Here is a 19,103-nt window from a genome sequence, read left to right as displayed (position 1 = left end):
TCCAAAATTCCTGCCATCACTGCTGCTGACCTGACCAACCGGTGTAAGAAAGTGAAGTCCGGCTCCCCAGCTGACCCCATGAGCCCCTCTCATTTCCTGGACTCGATTGATTTTTTTCTATCCCCCATGCTGAACATCCTTAACCTTTCTTTTACCTCTGGATCTGTACCCATAGCTTGGAAGCAAGCGTGGGTATCACCGATAATTAAAAACCCACCCTCGACCCTTCTAAACCGGAAAACTTCCGGCCAATATCCCTCCTCCCCTGGATTTCCAAGATAGCTGAGGCCCATGTCAATGGTATCCTCTCGAAACATGTGGATTATCACGGAATTCTAGACCCTTCTCAAAATGGCTTTCGCGCAGGCCATAGCACTGAGTCTGCCCTACTGGCCACCACAGAACATCTCCGGACGATTTTAGACTCCGGTCAAAGTGCTGCGCTGATTCTCCTAGATCTCAGCGCAGCCTTTGACACGGTATCCCATGACATCCTTCTGAAACGTCTGGAGATGGCCGGTGTGACTGGCCTCGCTCTTGCATGGTTTCAATCCTTTCTCAGGGATAGATCCTTCAAGGTGTCGGCCCCTCCATTTCTCTCCAAATCCCATCCCATAGCTCAAGGTGTCCCCCAGGGTTCAGCGTTGAGCCCATCCCTCTTTAATCTCTACGTCCAGCCACTTACTGACGTGGCAAAAGAGTGGGGGCTCACGCTGGTCTCATACGCCGACGACACCCAGCTGGTTGTCACCCTCTCGGAAAGCCCGTCCATCGCGGCATCCAAGTTTAAAGAGGGTATGGCAGCAGTGGCACAATGGATGACGGACAACTACCTCCAACTTAACGCCGGGAAAACAGAGGTACTCCTCCTTGGCCGAAACACCAGCCTATGGAACGAGCACTGGTGGCCGTCATCCCTGGGCGCCACTCCACTCCCTAAAAATTGTGTTAAAAATCTGGGAGTCTGGATGGATGCCAACCTCAGCTTCCAGTCCCACACTAAAAAGGTGGCAGCCACCTGCATAGGTCTCCTAAGGAACCTCAGGCCTATACTTGGGCTCTTCGACTCTAAAGCTCGCCAGCTAATTATCCAGGCTACCATCTTATCACGCCTGGATTACGCTAACGTCCTCCTTCTGGGAGCAAACAAAGCGGAAACAGCTAGGTTCCAACGTATCCAGAATGCGGCGGCCAGAACGTTGGCTGGCCTACCACGTAGATGCTCTGCTAGAGCCACCATCCGTAAGCTCCACTGGCTGCCCGTGGAACACCGAGTCAAATTTAAGGCTCTTACCACAATCTTTAAGATCGTTAAACAAGGAAATCCCCCTCTGTTGCGGAATCTGGCCCGACCGTATGTCCCAGGTCGTGCACTCCGTTCTTCCAATCAACTCCTTCTGACCGTCCCCAGGATTAGGCTTTGCCGAACTGGAGGCCGCTCCTTTAGCGTCCTTGGTCCCAAACTATGGAACGATCTCCCCCTCAGCATTCGTTCCTTAGATTGCCTCTCAGCCTTCTGTAAATCTATCAAGACCTACCTCTTCCCTGCTCCTTAAGCCCCCCTCCCCCTCCCCGCCTTCTTTTTCTGTCTTCTGGTGCGTGCTTGTCTCATAGCGCCGGGACGCCCCATTGCTGGGGTAGCTGCTGCGCTTCACCAAACCTAGAAATAGAAATAGAAAATACCTACTTTCTAAAAGTGGTATTTTAACAGAATGTAGAAATCACCGTCACTAAAAGATGCATCTTTAGATTCTGAGTTCAGGCATGCTAAACTTTATTTATCTACCTAATTCCCTAGGCCAGTTATGTTTATACGATGTTATAAACAAACTCCCCATTCTGTCCTATGGGGAACAGGTAACCTTGCAATGGCGAAAAACGAAATTGACTGTAATTCGCAATCAGGACATGCCACACACACCAAGGCATGCCCTACCTTTCACATACACTGCACCCGGCCCAAAGGGGGTTCCTTGGCCCTACCTTAGGGGTGGCTGACATGTAAGTAAAGGGAAGGTGAGGGTCTGGCAAGTGGGTGCACTGACCAATTTGACATGGCAGTTACAAACTGCGCGCAGACTCCGCAATGGCGGGTCTGAGTTACCTTTTCAGGGCTACTCATGTGAGTGGCCTAATCAGTGCTGCAGGCCCACTAGTATCATTTGACTCACAGGCCCTGGCACACTCAGTGCACTTTACTAGGGAATAACAAGTAAATCAAATTATCAATCACGGAAACACCAATCCATAACACAATTTACCACAGGAGCACTTGCACTTTACCACTGATCAGCAGTGAGAAAAGTGCACAGACACACCAGCAAAAACAGAGTCAAACCTGGGAGGTCAGAACGCAAAAACTCAAGGGAAACATGCCAAAAGATGCCAAGTCTAACACATGTCTCCTCCAGCTGAAAGTAGGGAGAACTACCCACTCTCCTGGGAGTTCTCTTCACTAAGGCGGAAGAGCCTGGACAGACCATCTGCATTGGCGTGTTCTGTGCCAGGACGGTGTTCCACCGTAAAGTCCATTCCCTGTAGGGAGATGGACCACCTCAGCAGTTTTGGATTCTCACTCCTCATTTGCATCAACCATCTGAGGGGCCTGTGGTCTGTCTGAACCTGGAAGTGAGTTCCAAACAGGTATGGTCTTAGCTTTTTCAGTGCCCAGACCACAGCAAAAGCTTCCCTTTCCATGGCACTGCACCGCTGTTCCCTGGGGAGTAGTCTCTGGCTAAGGAAGACTACAGGCTGGCCTAGGCCCTCTTCGTTCAGTTGTGAGAGCACCACATCCACTCCATGCTCTGAAGCGTCAGTCTGCACAACAAATTCCTTGGAGAAGTCGGTGCCTTGAGCATGGGTGCTGTGCACATGGCGGCCTTCAGAGCATCAAAAGTTTTCTGGCAGCAGGACTCAGTCCAGATCACCTACTTGGGCTGCTTCCTGGAAGTCAGCTCTGATAAGGGGGCAACAATGGTGCCATACCCCTTAACAAACCTCATGTAGTACCCGGTGAGTCCTAAGAAGTCCCCAAACTCTGTCTGGGTCTGTTGGGCTCCCAAGCCAGAATGGTGTCAAACTTGGGTTGTAGGGGCGCCACCTGGCCACTTCCTACCTGGTGTCCCAAGTACACCACCGAACCCTGCCCGTTCTGGCACTTACTGGCCTTGATCTTGAGGCCTGCCCTCTGAAGCACCTTCAACACTTCACTGAGGTGCTGCAAGTGTTCTTCCCAGCTGGAACTGAACACTGCAATGTCATCCAGGTAGGCAGCACTGAAATCCTCCAGCCCAGCCAACAACTGGTTGACCAACCTCTGAAAGGTGACAGGGGCATTATTCAACGTAAAGGGCATCACCCAGAACTGGTAATGTCCTTCTGGGGTTGAAAATGCTGACCTCTCCTTGGCCCCATTATTTAAGGCAATCTGCCAGTACCCAGATGTTAAATAAAACGTGCTGAGGACTTGGTAGCTCCCAACCGATCAATAAGCTCATCAGCTCTGGGGATGGGGTGTGCGTCAGTCCTGGTGAAGGCATTGAGCCCAGGGTAGTCCACACAAAACCACAGTTCTGGAGTGGTACCGGGTGCAGCAGCCTTTGGGACCAAGACCACGGGGCTGGGCCAAGGACTGTTGGAAGGCTTGATCACCCCTAAAGCCAACATCTTAGCGACCTCCTCTTTAATGCTGGCCCCCGGTCAGTCAACCTGTAAATCTTGTGCTTCACAGGAGGGCTGTCACTGGTGTCCATGTCATGGGTACACCAGTGAGTGACACCTGGGGTCAGAGAGAACAGTGGGGCACACCGTCCCAACAACTGGTGACAATCGCTCTGCTGTTCTGGGCTCAGTGTGGGGGAGAGGATCACACCTTCTACTGACCCATCGTGCTCCTTGGTAGACAGGAGTTCAGGGAGAGGTTCACACTCCTCTTCCGTCCCATCATCTGTCGCCAACAGCATGCTCACTTCGGACCTCTCGAAGTGGGGTTTGAGGCGGTTCACGTGGAGGACCCTCAAAGGGTTCCTGGGATCCCACAAATCCACCAGGTAGGTGACATCACTTTTGAGCTCCCCACCTCAAACTACCCAGTCCACTTGTCCTGCAAGGCACAAGGTTCCACAGGGGCCATGACCCACACTTTTTGCCCAGGTTGAAATTCGACCAGAGTGGCATTCTGGTCATTCCACTTCTTCATTTTTCCTGGCTTGCTTCCAGGTTTGCCTGAGCGAGTTTCTGAAGTGAGCAGTTTGGTTTCCGAAGGCCAGCACGTAGCTAAACACGTCCTGGGAGTTTTCCTGGGAGCTCCCTCCCAGCCTTCCTTCACCAAACTCAGAGGTCCTCTCACAGGGTGACCATACAGAAGCTCAAAGGGACTAAACCCAAGTGACTTCTGTGGTACCTCCCTGTACGCAATGTGAAGGCAAGGCAAGAGGCGACCCACTCATGCCTCATGGGTTCTGTTAGACCCTTAATCATGCCCTTCAAGATCTGGTTGAATCTCTCCACCAGACCATTAGCTTGTGGGTGGTAAGGGGTGGTGAACTTGTAGGTTACACCACACTCCTTCCACAGGGATGTCATATACTTGGATATGAAATTGGCCCCCCTGTCAGAAACCACCTCTCTGGGGAACCCCACTGGGGAAAAGATCCCCATTAACGCCCGACCAACCACTGGTGCCCTCATTTTCCTGAGAGGGAAGGCCTCCGGGTACAGGGTGGCATGGTCCACCAAGACCAGGATGTACCTGTTGCCCATGGCTGTCTTGGGATCCAGTGGCCCCACAATGTCCATCCCTACCCTTTCAAAGGGCGTTCCAACCACTGGCAAAGGTTGGCGAGGAGCTTTGATCTTCCTCCCACTCGTACCGCTTGCCTGGCAAGTTGGGCAAGACCTGCAAAGTCCATCTGACTGCCTTTGCATTTGGGGCCAGAAGAGCCGGCAAATAATGTAGGCCTTTTTTCAGAATCTGTAGCAGTCCGAAACAGGAGACTGTCAGCACCTGGATCTGTGGTTGGAAGGAGAGGGCACAATTTAATGTAATGCCTATGTTCTTTATTGCGCCCTGTTGAGGGCCTGGTAGGTGAGCCTCCTTCGGCCAGAAAGATCTCCATAGGTCACGTGCAGGTGAACCAGAGGCCATGGTCTTGGTCTTATCCTGGTTGCATTTTAGCTGTTTAATGGCCAGCCACTGAAACGCCTTAGAGGGGCAGTTTTTGATAGCCTCCCGGGCCAACACTCATCCCTTCCCACAGGAGAAGAGAAGGTGAGTGTCATCTGTATAGGAGATTACTTAAGTTCCTAGAGACTCCACTAATACAGCTAATGATCTGAGGTAAATGTTGAACAAGCTACAGCTCATAGCCAAGCCCTGAGGTACCCAAACTGTCAGTTCCTGCACTTTAGAAGAAAAAGGAGGCATCCAAACCTCTTGGCTTCTTTCATTCAGAAAAGAGGTGAGCCAGTTCAGAGCTTTATCTATAATCCTGATTCCCTGCAGGCGACCGAGGAGTCTTCAATGGGGACAGTACTGAAGGCCGCTGAAAAGTCCAACATGATCAAAATGGCCTTGCCTCCTTTATACAGGGTGCTCCTTACATATTCCATTACTTCTAGAAAAACCGTTTCAGTGGGGGAGGGAGATGCATTGAAAATAAATTAGTTATAAATGCAGAACAAATATTTCAATCTTTGGATGACAAAATACGTCAGTCTCTTGGAGGCTGAGCAGGGGAAAATAGAAGTTGTGTCAAAATACAAATATGTAGGTTTGGAAGAACCGTTGGGAGAAGGCATGTAAAGAAAACCGTTGACAGCCTTGATTTGTTTTTTAATATCTGCTGTCTTCACTGTTTTTTCTTCAAGGAAGCTTCTTGAAGTGCTCAAGGCAAAGATTCAAGAAATTGCCATTTCCTGAGCAAACCTTTTGATGCTTGCTGGGGTTTCGAATTTTGATGGTTTCTAGACAAATGCTTAAAACACCGTTTGCACCTCGCAAATAGTTTAATGGACCAAACATTTTGAATTGTACTTGAACTTAGTGCTTGCAAATGCGAGGTACCAACGAAGGCTTTCTATTTTTTTCATTTCCTTCAAAATACGGAATCTGACAACATTTGTGTACTAGGCTGATGAGATACAATGTTTTATTTAGGTGGACAAGGAGTTTTTAAGTTTCTACATAACGTGAATGCTTGGTTATTTTAGAATTGCCAAGAATTATGAGGACATTCTGACTAAATGTAGCAGTAGAACTGTCTGGTCGACATATAGTTACAAGTTATATTGCTAAAACAGACGATCTCACTAGCTCAAACCGGAGAATATTAAGGTTTTGCAGATCTGTTTGACTATCTTTTTACACTTGATTCAAGTTAAGGTCTGTCTTGTGAAATTCTGAATGTGTGAGTCTCCTGGTAGGGAAAGATAAGGTTTTGAGGAGAAAATGACAACAAATTGAGGAAAATGTCTGTATCCTTACGAGATAAACTTTGACTGACCATTTCTTCTTTTATTGCTCCATGTTCCTACGAAAACATAAGAACATGTCATTTAATTTTTTTGGTTGAAATATGTGCAAATAGTCGCCAGTTGACTGTGGAACTAGCATAGTAAATGTTTTTTTTTTCAATGTAACTTATGGTTGAAGCAAATTCTTAGGTGGCGCACAGGACGTATAGGGATAGTATTTCTTTTGTTTCGATTGCATTTTCAAAATGTGCATTTTCTTCTAACGTGTATAGAATGTTTTCCTTGTTTTTTGGTAAAGCTTTGCCTGTGCATTCTATATTTAATTCCATGAAAGATTGTTTGCCTTAGAGAAGGCGGGAAATTATTTTGTGGTCGTAAAAATCGAGGATCGGTTCAGAGTACAAAGAAATTATAATTTCGGATTAAAGGCTTCTAGAAATATTTCGCTGAATGTAAATTAATTCTGCGATCTAAAGATATCAATATAAGGCTAGTTATTTCCTTTTTAATTACATCAGCAATTTTTAATGAACGTACTAAAGCTAAGGTTCGGAATAACCAGTTGTCTGTTTTTAATTTTTCCTCGATTTAGGTTCGAACGTGGATTCTTACTGTCGGCTACACAACTGCATTTGGAGCAATGTTTGCGAAGACGTGGCGAGTTCATGCCATTTTCAAAAATGTGAAGATGAAGAAAAAGGTTAGGAAATAATTAACTTTCAGTGACAAATCACATCGAGTGATAATGGTGATATTTGCATGTACATGTCTGATTTCTGTTTAATGTAGTACGTCTCGTGATCTGCTTTCCAACCTCGAACCTCGAACTCCGATTGAATGCAGGTTCAGATACTACACAGACAACTATACTTTGAGTTTGTGAATAGCAAAACATATAGTACCCAAATGTATATTTTACCTTTGTGAATAAGACCCAGTAAACCTTAGAAACCACCAACTAACTGATGGGACATCAACCGGGGTGGCCAATGTGGCCTTGAGGAGTAAGTGGTCCCCAGTGGAAGGTCATAGACCATGCTCTGATCTTCCTTAGCGTGAGGATAGAATCAGAGGGTGAGCTTGTGATTCTCGAGGGTGGGAGTCGTCACTTCCATCAGGTAACGGTGAATGGGATCCATGTCACTGCTCTTAGGGACAGTGGGGCTAGCCAGACCCTAATAGTAGAAAGGCTAGTTTTTCCAGAGCAGTACACCAATCATGTGTGTAGGATCTGTGAGTCCTAGCCGGAGTTTGCAGCAGACCAGAGCCGTGCCTCCCGAGTCAAGCAGATTGCAGCTTAGCTGTGGTGGCGGAGCGTCGGAAGTATCAGGGGGGCTTACGAGATATTGAGCCCAATACTGAGCCCCACACCAACCTTGACCCTGACGCTGACGCCGAGAAGCTGCCTGGCCTCAAATTCTGTTGGCCGCCATTGCCGCCGCTGTTGCTGGTCCCGAGGCCCCCAAAGGAGGAGCAGTGCCGAGGAGCCGGGGCTCGTGAGGCTCATGAGGTTCATCACAGCTTGCGGATAACCGGGATAGCTGGCAGCCCATGAAATTGCCATTCCCTGCAGAACCGGAGCGGACCCACAGAGGTTTCCCGCGCAGTAGGGCACTGCCAACGCCGGCTCCCCAAGCCAAGCCTGCCAAGGACTAATGCGGCAGCCTGCTGTTCTCGGACCTTAATCAATCCGGTAGGTGCCGCGCTAAGGCAGAGCGCTAAAGCTGAGCCCTCTGTGAGCCCCGGACCGCAGAGCGAGCTGTACTGGGGCAGGGGAGGCGGGGGCTGTCAGCGCGGGTTGCCAGCGTGAGCTCTTGGCGTTGCCAGCTGAGAGAGGCAGCCAGCTGCCAGAGAGAAGAGGGAAGAGGACCAAGGCAGTGAGTGCAGAGGAATTAATGCAATGAACGCAGAGGCTAGAGGCAAGTGTTAAAGAACTATAAAAGCCCTCATTACACACACCGCCAAGACATCCCACACCGTTGTTCATCACACATCATGGTCCACTGCTAAATATCATCCGTCAGGAAGGAGATATAACGCTGGACAGTGAACACAGAGGGGGTAAATAATTGCGGTACAAAGAGTGTTGCACCCCTCGTAAAAACTGGAAAAGAAAAGGCTTTAAAGCGCCACCGTACTATCCAGCTTCTATTAATCTCTAACGCCAACTTATCAGCAAGCCCCCAGTTGGAGTCAGAACCCACTAAACTACGGGCCTCAGAAAATTAAACCAAGCTGAGTGCAGACGGCCTGACCCACACAACTCTGCTATCAGCGAACGCAGCCCTCACAGGTTACTGAACTTTGCCAAGGATTATTTGAAACCTCCGCGTGGTGAGCAGAGCCGCAACAAAAAGCCATAACAAAGATGAGGTCTGGGAAAGTAAGGAAGACGGCATCGGTCCCAAAACGAAAAGGGACCAGGCAATGGTCTCCCCCCCAGCCAGTGAAATTCTGGCAGTGGACGGAACATCACCAGAAGGGTGCCGCAGTTCTTTTCAAAAGCCCATGATCAAGACTAAATCACAGGAAGGAAAGCAGTCGGATTTGTCAAATTATTTTTTAACTATACCTAAAATCTTTCAACAGCCTCAGCTCCAGGAGGTAACCAGGAGCAGGAAACCGCTTTGGGAGTGGAAACCAACTTCCCCTCTACAACAACTGCCGAATGCCCAGCCTTGGGAAGGCGAAAGTAACAAGTCAGCTCAAGCTAGGGAGGTTTTCACCTCCGGCGCCATGCCAATCAAACCACTTGGAAGTCTTGGAAGCTGGGGTGGTGCCAACCCAGAATCAAGTAAAGCCAATTGCCAACAGGATACATTCTTTGGTGAGGCTTTGGGTCCCCAACCGGCTCTTCTGGCGGCGGACACCAAGGGTGGTTTTCTGTCGCAACCCCCAACAACGAGTCCATTGACAATGCCAACTGGTCCCATAGCAAAAACCCAGAAACTATGTACTTTGGCAACCCCAACGGAGAAGAAGATTCTGTTATTGTAATTGAAGATTTATCGGACCCACATCGGAAGTTAATTTGTGCCCAAATCCATGCCCAAAGCTCCGTGCCAAGTAATAGCCCTGTTCAAACACCCCATCTAATCAGCACACCTACTGTTCAACCGACGGAGCCGAGCCCTTTGCCTACGGTTCTGCATTCATTCGTACCATATGAATTAACAATGCCTCCGTCCCAAAAGACTCCTAATGAAATCGACCCAAGTGACCAGCTCTTAGCTGATCTGTCCTACTTCTTCAAAGACACCCAAAACCCCGTAAACGTCTCTCCCACTGTCCCAAACTCTAATCATGATGTCCACACAGCCACCAGCGTTTGGCCCCAACTTTTGCAGACATTCCAACAAACTGTCAACACCCTACACTACCATTCGGACAAACTGGATGTACAGGTTGATCTCCTAAATACGCTAGCCGTATTTACAGCAGGGATAGGTAATAAATTAGACCAATTGAACAATCTAATTATAGGTGCTCAAGCGTCAACAAAACTAATGCAGTCAGTGTGCTGTTGCTCCCCAATAATTGATTCCCTATCATCGCTCCCTGACTTCCTGGCCAGTGTTTTAAAGGAGGTAAGGATTTCGAGGGGCAGCAATCAAGGCACCACACCGGAAGTTTCAACCCAAAAGTCACCACATAGGTCCCAGGATCAAGCTACTTACCAGCCAGACGTCAAAGAAGCCATCAAGCAAACTGAGGGTATAGACTCCCGCTTAAACCAGGCAAGGGTTCAATCAAACCCAGGTCACACACAATCTGACCAGATAGAAGCCGAGCAGGGAAAGATGGGGTCCCCGCAAAGAGGCACCACTAGTTCGGTTAATTCCAAGAATGGCCTACTGGTCAGCCCTCAGTGTTTGGCCCTTTCCATCCAGGTCAAACAGCCAGGGTTTGGACCCCAGCTAAGCAAAAGAGAACGCAAACGACAACGTAAACAAAGAAACAAGGCCAAGGCACTAACAACTGCCGCCAACCCAGGATACTACCCACTATTCTCAACGGCATCAAGCAAATGGGCTCTGAGTGTGACTGACGCCCCACCCTCACTGGGAAATTCCGCTGCGCTCAAGCCAAAAGAGGACCCATCAGCAATTAAGAACCAACTTATAATGGGGAGCCCCCAGGAAATAACGGATCCTCCAATGCGAGTAGCCAAAAAAGAGCCCGGTCCGGCTTCAGTAAATAAGGACATGACAAAAGATAAAAAAGGGACTTTAAGACCCAAAGAAATCGAAGTGCCCCTAAAACAGGGTACGTTACACTTTCAGTTCAGGGTGACGTTTCAATGCTGGGCCAGGAATTGACTAAAACGATCCACAACCAGAGATCAGACCACTTCATAAACCATTGCATGTCCCCAAAGATCAGGACCAACTTGATAGCTCAGGAGAACAAGCATAATGAAGGACCGACATCCAATAAAAACACAAAATGTCACCATCAAATAGAGACTGCCAAGGTCACATCATACTCATATATCATTTTAGCCCCTGAATACAAATCAAAGGGTCGTCACGACATCCTCAACAGAGCAAACATACTTAAACTGACTGAGGGGATCCCTGGACTTACGGGGTTAGTATCTAATGAAATTGAGGCCATCGAGTTCCTCCCACCAAGGGGAACACAACCATCGGAAGTAACTTTGGTGACATTTAAGGAGGCAAAGTGGGCATCTACGTTTCTGAACAACAAAGCAACTTTAAGGGAATGGGGTATTCGAGTTTACCCATACGCCATGCCAGGCTATCCAATTAAATTCCTTAATCATGTAACACCACCTCAAAAAACCGGGATGATAAGGCAGAATGGTCAAGAAAAAACCTACTCAATCCTGAATGACGCCTCAGGGCCAGAAGAAGATAGTAATATTCAACTCAGAGATGCACCCACTATAGATATTGGCCAAAGGTGGGACTGGCTTCCAGCAATCTTATCAAGTAAAAGGCACGAATGACCACCTAATCCTACGATCATGTCAACCGGTACAAAAACACCAGCACACCCTCTACAGCTAGGAGCAGCATCTAACTTACCATCGGAACAAACTAACTCATTATGCTCCTGGAATATAAGTGGGTTACGTCAAAAATAATTGGGGACTCAGATATGCAACCCTTTTTGCAGAGTCACTCAGTAATAGCACTACAGGAAACCTGGGCTTTACAGGGGTGCCCAGTGCTCTGGTTCACCGAGATATGGAATCCAGCAATAAGGGACAGTCGCTTTGGCCATTCAAAAGGCGGACTGGCAACTTATGTATCAAACTCTTTAAAAGCCCGAATTACACGATGGCCATTTAAGGAAGACTGGATCTTAGGGGTTAAGATCGAACACTGGCGGAATCATCGCCCCCTCTTCCTCTTAAGTGTTTACATCAACCCCAGCACATGCACAAAAAAGGATCATCTAATTCGGCTATCTGAGATCATGAATGACATAGTCACGGACCAACCTAATTCAGACTGTGTAGTTACTGGGGACTTTAACATCTACCTATTTCAGGGAAACGCAGCTGATAACGACGCCCCCCCCCTTAATCCAAATTTCCGAGGCCACAATCCAAACTAAACCGTTAATACAATCTCAAAGTAATCTAGGCGACCTATGTGTGAGCCAATTCTACAGTGCAGGTTATCTTGTCATTAATGGCAGAACAGCCGGGGACACTCCACCAAAGTGGACTTGGACAAATGGCTCTAAGCAAGCACACCTGGATTACACGATTTGCACCGCACCCCTATTAAAATGTATTACTGACTTTAGAATACACCCAAGAACCGAAAGCGACCATAGGCCCCAGGTTACAGTCTTTAACATAAACCCTGAGCATCATAAAAAGGCACCATCGACATTTCGGGGAACCCACATAGAGAACTTGAAGCGCCTAAAGTGGACAGATGAAATCAGCCCGAATATTCTTCGGGCAAGCTCGGACATAATAAGACTGGGCCGGGAGCAAGAGGTCAGCCCAACAGAATCATGGTCCATGTTATGCTCCCACTTGATCCAATTGTTTCCTGCAAGGCACCAAGCTCAAAGGGTAACCTCGACGCATCAATTTACATGATCAGAGACGACGAAGTCACTAAACAAAAAGCGAGAAATAAGGCCCTGCGGGCACTGGCCAAATTTCCGGGAAACAGTAATTGTATATCCAATTATCAAATTTCGCAAAAATCACTCAAGCAAGCGACCAAAAAGGACAAACGGGCACACAAAAATCAATTCTGGAGTAAACTGGTGTGGGAAAGTAAGCAAAAAAACTCAAGGAAATTCTGGGCGCTTATTAACCACACCAGCTTAGGAACAATGTGTACGGGATCGGCTAATATCCTGGAATCAGACTGGGCAAATTTCCTATTCGATCACTTTAAGTCTCCAGATTACCCAAGCATCATTGGAAACGTCACCGTAACCGAGACTAGCCAAGGGCACGGTCCTATGCATAACACAGGAAAGGGTCTCGAAATCATTGGCAAAAGCTAGATCGGATGGGGCGCCAGGCCCAAATGGCCTGCCACAGACTTTGTTTAACTCAGATATTGCCCTCTGGTCAGGAACTTTGGCCAATCTCTTCAATTATGCATTAAGAACAGCCACAATACCGGAGTCATGGCGGGGAGCCATAATACACCCGATTTATAAATCTGGATCCCATGCACATCTGAGCAATTATAGACTCATCGCCCTTTTGGACATAGAAGCAAAGCACTATGCAGGTCTTCTACTAGAGGACTAAGGTTATGGGTAAAGGACAATAATTTACTACCAATGAACCAGACAGGATTTGTGGCAAACTCAGGAACCCGTACCAACTTGCTAGCAATATCAACCTTTGTCGATAGGGCAGTTGCAACCTCAAGATTAGTTCATTGCTGCTTTGTCGACTTCAAAGCAGCATTTGACAGAGTCCCCAGGGAGGCCCTATGGGCCAAACTAAAGATGTGGGGGATTCCAAAGATACCACTAGAGGGAATAATTCAGCTTCACACTAGGACGTGGGTGCGGGTGAAGTTGGGGACCGGCACACATCTCTCACGCAAAATAATGACAACCAGAGGAGTGGAGCAGGGATGTGTGCTGGTCCCTCTTCTCTTCAACCTATTTGTAGCAGATCTGTCAGCGGCCCTAGATGACACCAATAATCACTCTCCAAAGGTGGGTCGCATGATTCTAAGTAATCTTTTATATGCCGATGACTTGGCTCTCTTCAGTCTAACCAGGGTAGGGTTACAAAGACTCCTCGACAAATTGTTTGATTACACGATCAATAACCAACTCGAGGTTAACCTGCAGAAAAAAAAAGTAGTCACATTTGGCAAGAAACGATACACAGGGGGCGGTTGGTCATTCAACAATGTCAGCCTTGAAATTGGCCGGTCCTATAAATACTTAGGCGTCCACCTGGACTCAAAATGTGGCTACAAAAAACAGCATGGAGAGATCGGAGCCAAAGCAGTGACCCTAATGGTATCACTGGGCAAACTTGCAAAAGATCTTTCTGGTCCAACCCTAGCTCCCCTCTTGGAGGTAATGAGAGCAAAGGTTGGCCCCACTTTATCCTATGGCATTGAGATTTTCTGTGGTAAAATGAATACAACCTTGAACCAACAGACAACTGTTAGACCTGGCACCTTGACGTGAGTCTCCCTTCCACTTTTTGCTGATGTGCCTCCGATGTTTTGCTGGTTTTCTGATACTCAGGGCACTGCGCCACGGCTGACCCGTGCCGCAGTGCAAGTGCTCCCTACTGTAAATTGTAAATGCGATTGGTATCCATGATTGGTTCATTGGATTTACTGTTAGTCCCTAGTAAAGTGCACTAGAGAGTGCCGGGGCTTGTAGATGCCAATACTGCTGGTGGGCCTGCAGCGCTGGTTGCGCCACCCACCGAAGCAGCCGGAAAGATGTGTCTGGGAACTGCGACCGCAGAACCCGCGTGCGGTCTCGTACTGTCACGCTAGCTGGGCAAGTGCACCCACTTGCCAGCCCCGAACCTTCCCTTGACTACATATTAGTCACCCCTATGGTAGGCCTGCGGGCAGGGTGCGTTGTAGGTGTAAGGTAGGACAAGCCCTGATGTGTGTGGCATGTCCTAGTAGTGACTTACAACCAAAACCGTATTTCACTATTGAAGGCTACCTGCTCCATTAGGCCAGACTGAGCTGCTGGAATTATTACGCCCTATAATCCCAGCAGGCTCAAGGAGCATGGTAGCGAGTCGTGTTTAGTATGCCTGAACTCAGGATGATAAAATATTTCTTTTAGTAAAGTTTATTTTAGTATCCTGGGTTTGCAAATGCTACTTTTAGAAAGTTAGCATTTGCTTGCCTAACCATTTCAGCCCGCCTCTGCTGGTATGTGTATCTGACTGTCTGGGACGTGTGAGTGACAGGGCTGGGGGGATGACAGGTGGTGAATGCGCAGATTACACCTTAGTGGGAGGTAGGAGTGCCTCTTGACTCGAACTGTAGCTGTGCTCTGCCACCACAATGCTGGCTCCACCCTCCTGGGGAGCGACTGATGACTCAGCCGGCACCTGGCCCAGGAAGGGCGAAGCCCCCATCAACAAGGTACTCTGGCCGGCCCTGTCCGCACAATGCTGGCTCCACCTCCTGTGGGGCGTCTGATGCGCCTGCCCCTCACACTGAAAGCAGAAGCCGGAGTACACCCACCAGGGTACTCAAGGACTGAGAGTGGCTATGCAAAGGCCCCCCTGGCCTGCGAGAACAAAAGAAATGGCCTATAAAAGAAGGAGCCCTGCTCCTTGAAAATTAGATCCTGTTTGGGCTACAGAAAGAACTCTGCCCGACGAGAAGGACCGTGAGAGACAAGGAAGGGTGCTGACTCTTGCCTGTGTCTGGTGCCTTGCTGCCGAAGGAGAGGAAGAAGGAAAGACTGCGAGAAGACTTTTGCTTTACTTTGTGCCAAACTCTGCTAAAAGATCTCCAAGGGCTTGCAAACTGAACTTGCCCCCTGACCAGCGCCCCGGGACCAGTGGGCGCTACACCCTGAAGAAAGCGACTGTGTGTGCTGCTTATCGCTGCAGTACCGACGGAGGAATCTCCTCCAAGGCAACGGCATCCACCTGACCACCGTGACCGGGGCCCAAAGCAACAGCGAAAGCAAAGTAAGGACCAGCCGCCGCTGGCCCGAACACCGTGACCGCAACTGCACCGGGAGCCCGAGAGCAAAGCGAAGGAGGACCCGTCCGGTCCAAGCTCTCGAGTTGACTGCGCCACGAGCAGCCAATCCACTTGCAAAGACGGACAGTTGCCCTGTGAGAATCCACTAGGTCGGTATCTTGCCCGACAGCTCAGCTGTGAGCGCACAGCTGCACCGGCACTTGGCTGGGTACGTCCTGCACTTGGGGACCGTACTGCCACTTGCCGCCACCACACAGCCGCCGCCTCCAGGGTCGGAGCGGACGACGAGGAGAGGACCCTGCCGCCACAGAACACCGCTGCCCCGGACGACCCGTGAACTGCTCGGCTGAGAGCCGCAACGAAGAGCGACCCCGGGAAGGCAACGCGACGTGGGACAGATCCCCTGGAAGCCGCCGGCTCCACAAGAACTTTGTTGACACCGGCCTGAGGGCCCTAAGAGAACGCTTATTGCTAGAAAGAACTGTGGCAACTTGAACTAAGTAATTTGAAACCGATACCGTAAAGTACGTTGACTGTATTCACAAGCCTGCTCAAAATCTATATAAAGATATATATTTTTACAGAATACAGTCTGGTCTCGTTGTGTGGTGGGTTGGTTGTGAAGGTGTAATATTGCAAGTGTTTAACCCTATGTGCCCCAAGGATTAGCCTACGACTGCTTAAGCCACACTACCTAGAGGGTAAGCAGAGGTTGTCTGGAAGGTAACCCTCAGCCCTGACGAGGAAGAGAGAGTCCCTGCTTGTCGCTAGTGTTGCACTGCGCCAATTGGAGCCTCCCCCTTCCTACATTGGACGCAGCGGTGAGGATTTTCGAATTTACACTTGCGATATCTATACCTGAGCTTCTGACCACTACACAGGGATTACGGTCCAGTTACTTAGCCACAGACTTTGCTTTTTGAATTTTGCCGAAAGAAGATTCCGAGTGCGAAAACCATGCCGGGCACAAAGAGCCTGGATGGAGCGGAGTCCACGACCTCGGAGGTGTTTGAGGTCGAGTGGGACGCCGCGAAGCTGGATAAATACTCAAAAACCGAGCTGAAGTTTTTCTGTAAGAAACTCAAGGTTCCGCACGCTGGTTGCAAGAATAAGCCAGAATTCTACAAGGCCCTGAAAGCCTGGGTAGAGTCCAGAAAGGCCCCGGAGGATCAAGATGCCCTCGCGGAGCAAGATGCAACGGAGGAGCAGAATGCACTTGGGGATCTGGTGGATCTCGAACGACAAGACAGCGTGCACAGCTTTGGTAAAGGCCTGTCGCCAGAGAGCTGGCAGATAGGAAGGAAACAAGGAATCATGAGAGGAAGCTGGCAGAATTGAAAATCCAACTGGAGCTTGAAACCAAAAGAATGGCGCTGGAAGAGCGAAAGCACCAAATGGATTATGAAGTGAAAATGAGGGAGATAAGTCTCAAGGAGAGAGATTTGGATCGTCCTCCCTCTGGTGGCAGCACATCGCCAGTGCAGGTAGAGTCAAGAGTGCACATCCCGAAGGACGTAGTTAAAGAGTTCTTTAAGGGGGATGACATAGGACAGTGGTTTAGGGCATACGAGGTAGCCATGTCCTCCCACCGGGTCCCTGACAAGGATTGGGGAGCGGGGTTGTGGGGAAGGTTCCTTAGCGAAGGGAGAGATACCTTGCTAGATTTGCCCGTTGAGAATCAGAGATCCTATTCCCACATGAAAGAAGCTTTGATGAACAGGTACGGGCTTACCCCTGAAATGTATAGACAGAAGTTTAGGGGATGTACTAAGCGGCCTGGGAATATGTATGTGGAGTATGTGACTTACTTTTGCAGAGCACTGGATGGTTGGGTGAAGGGTAGCAAAGTGAATGATTTTCAAGGTCTCTTTGATTTGATTGCATGGGAGCACTTGTCTGATCACTGTTTTCCAGAGTTACGCCAACACCTGATCGATAGCAAGCTGTCCAACCCGAGGAAGCTTGCTGAGGAGGCGGACCGCTGGCTCAGCACCAGGGTCCACAAGGGTCCCGTGGGAGACTCCGCCAAGAGTGGGCAGGGTCCCCAGCAGAAGAGTGGGGGGGACAAGGGGGGAAAACAGAAAGGGTTCCAAAAAGGCCCCCAAAGTAGTTCCCAGGGGAGCCCGCAGCAGGGTTCTCAGCCTCCCCCACCCCCGAAGCAGAATGGGGCCCCGACAGGTAAACCTGTTCCAAAGGGGCCCTTCAATTGTTTCAAATGTGGCGAGCCTGGGCACATATCCAGTGACCCCAAGTGTCGCCTGTTTGGAAAACCCGCACCCACTGGTGCTCCGCCCCGTCAAGTGACTAGTGTTCACTTAGGAGAAGTGATGATCCCGGGGGGTGGAGATCCCGTTCACATGACCCTAGTCTCGCTGGGAGACAGTGAGATGATCCCTACGAACTACCTGCCCTCTAACACTAAGAAATATGGGCAGGTGGTGATCATCAATGGTAAGGAAGCTGAGGCTCTTAGAGACACAGGAGCCAGTGTGACTGCAGTGAGGCAGCACCTGGTGTCTCAAGAGCAGGTTGTACCCCATGCCTACTGTAGGGTTATCAACGCTGATAATTCTGAGAGTCAGTGTCCGATGGCTCAAGTTCCCTTCGAGTGGGGGGAGTCTCTGGTACTCTGCAGGTCTGTGTAAGGAAAACCATGCCTGTTGACTGTTTGCTAGGGAATGACTTGGAGCACTCCCCTTGGGAAAAGGTGGAGAAGACGACTCACCTACGGATGGTGGGTCTGCCTGACTGGGCGTGCGTGACCACCCGGTCGATGGCAGCCAGTAGGGGTGATCAAGAGGTCCTGGGGCCTGAAGGAGAGGCCCAGGAACCGGCCTTAGGGAGAAGGCGCAGGGGGCGCGGGAAACCGGCCCCTGAAGTTCCCACGGTCCAGGAGGAAGCAGACCTTGAGGGGGATGCCCTGGAGCCTACAGGGGAACAGATCGCCGAACTGGGGGACCTGCCTGAGCTGACCCATTGGCAGCAAGAAGGAGGACCCTCCAGGGAGGAATTCTGCAAGGAGCAGAAAGAATGCCCTTCTCTCGTGGGTATGCGGCAGCAGGCTGCAGACCAGGCCAATGGTGTTCAGGCCAAAACACATTATGTGTACTGGGAGAACGACCTCCTGTATTCAGAGCCTAAGGCTGCTGAACCTGGGTCAGCCCGTGTGCTGGTGGTACCCCAGAAGTTCAGAGCCTTCCTACTGGGTCTGGCTCACGATGTGCCTTTAGCAGGACATTTGGGGATGGACAAGACCTATGACAGGCTTGTCACCCACTTTTACTGGCCCCAAATGCATAAGAGTTCAGATGCTCATTGCAGAACCTGTCCGACTTGCCAGGCAAGTGGGAAGACGGGAGGGAAGAACAAGGCTCCCCTCCAACCCTTCCCTGTGGTCGGTACGCCATTCCAGCGAGTGGGTATTGACATCGTTGGGCCTCTGGACCCCAAGACAGCCATGGGCAA

General features: G+C 49.6%; 1 protein-coding gene across 1 annotated transcript in view; it reads left to right on the top strand.

The window, feature by feature from the left end:
• GABBR2 (gamma-aminobutyric acid type B receptor subunit 2) overlaps window positions 1-19,103 on the top strand; it is a 1,712,046-nt gene that overhangs the window by 1,426,927 nt on the left and 266,016 nt on the right. Inside the window, exon 12 of the mRNA XM_086967412.1 lies at window positions 7,067-7,174. Within this exon, the coding sequence (XP_086823538.1) occupies window positions 7,067-7,174 (108 nt within the window). The remainder of the gene's footprint in view (window positions 1-7,066; window positions 7,175-19,103) is intronic.

Source organism: Lissotriton vulgaris, chromosome 4_1 (assembly GCF_964263255.1).
Source record: "Lissotriton vulgaris chromosome 4_1, aLisVul1.2, whole genome shotgun sequence".
In the NCBI taxonomy this organism is placed as follows: domain Eukaryota; kingdom Metazoa; phylum Chordata; class Amphibia; order Caudata; family Salamandridae; genus Lissotriton; species Lissotriton vulgaris.
The sequence above is the reverse complement of the archived record's forward strand: the minus strand, read 5'-3'. Positions and strand labels throughout refer to the sequence as shown.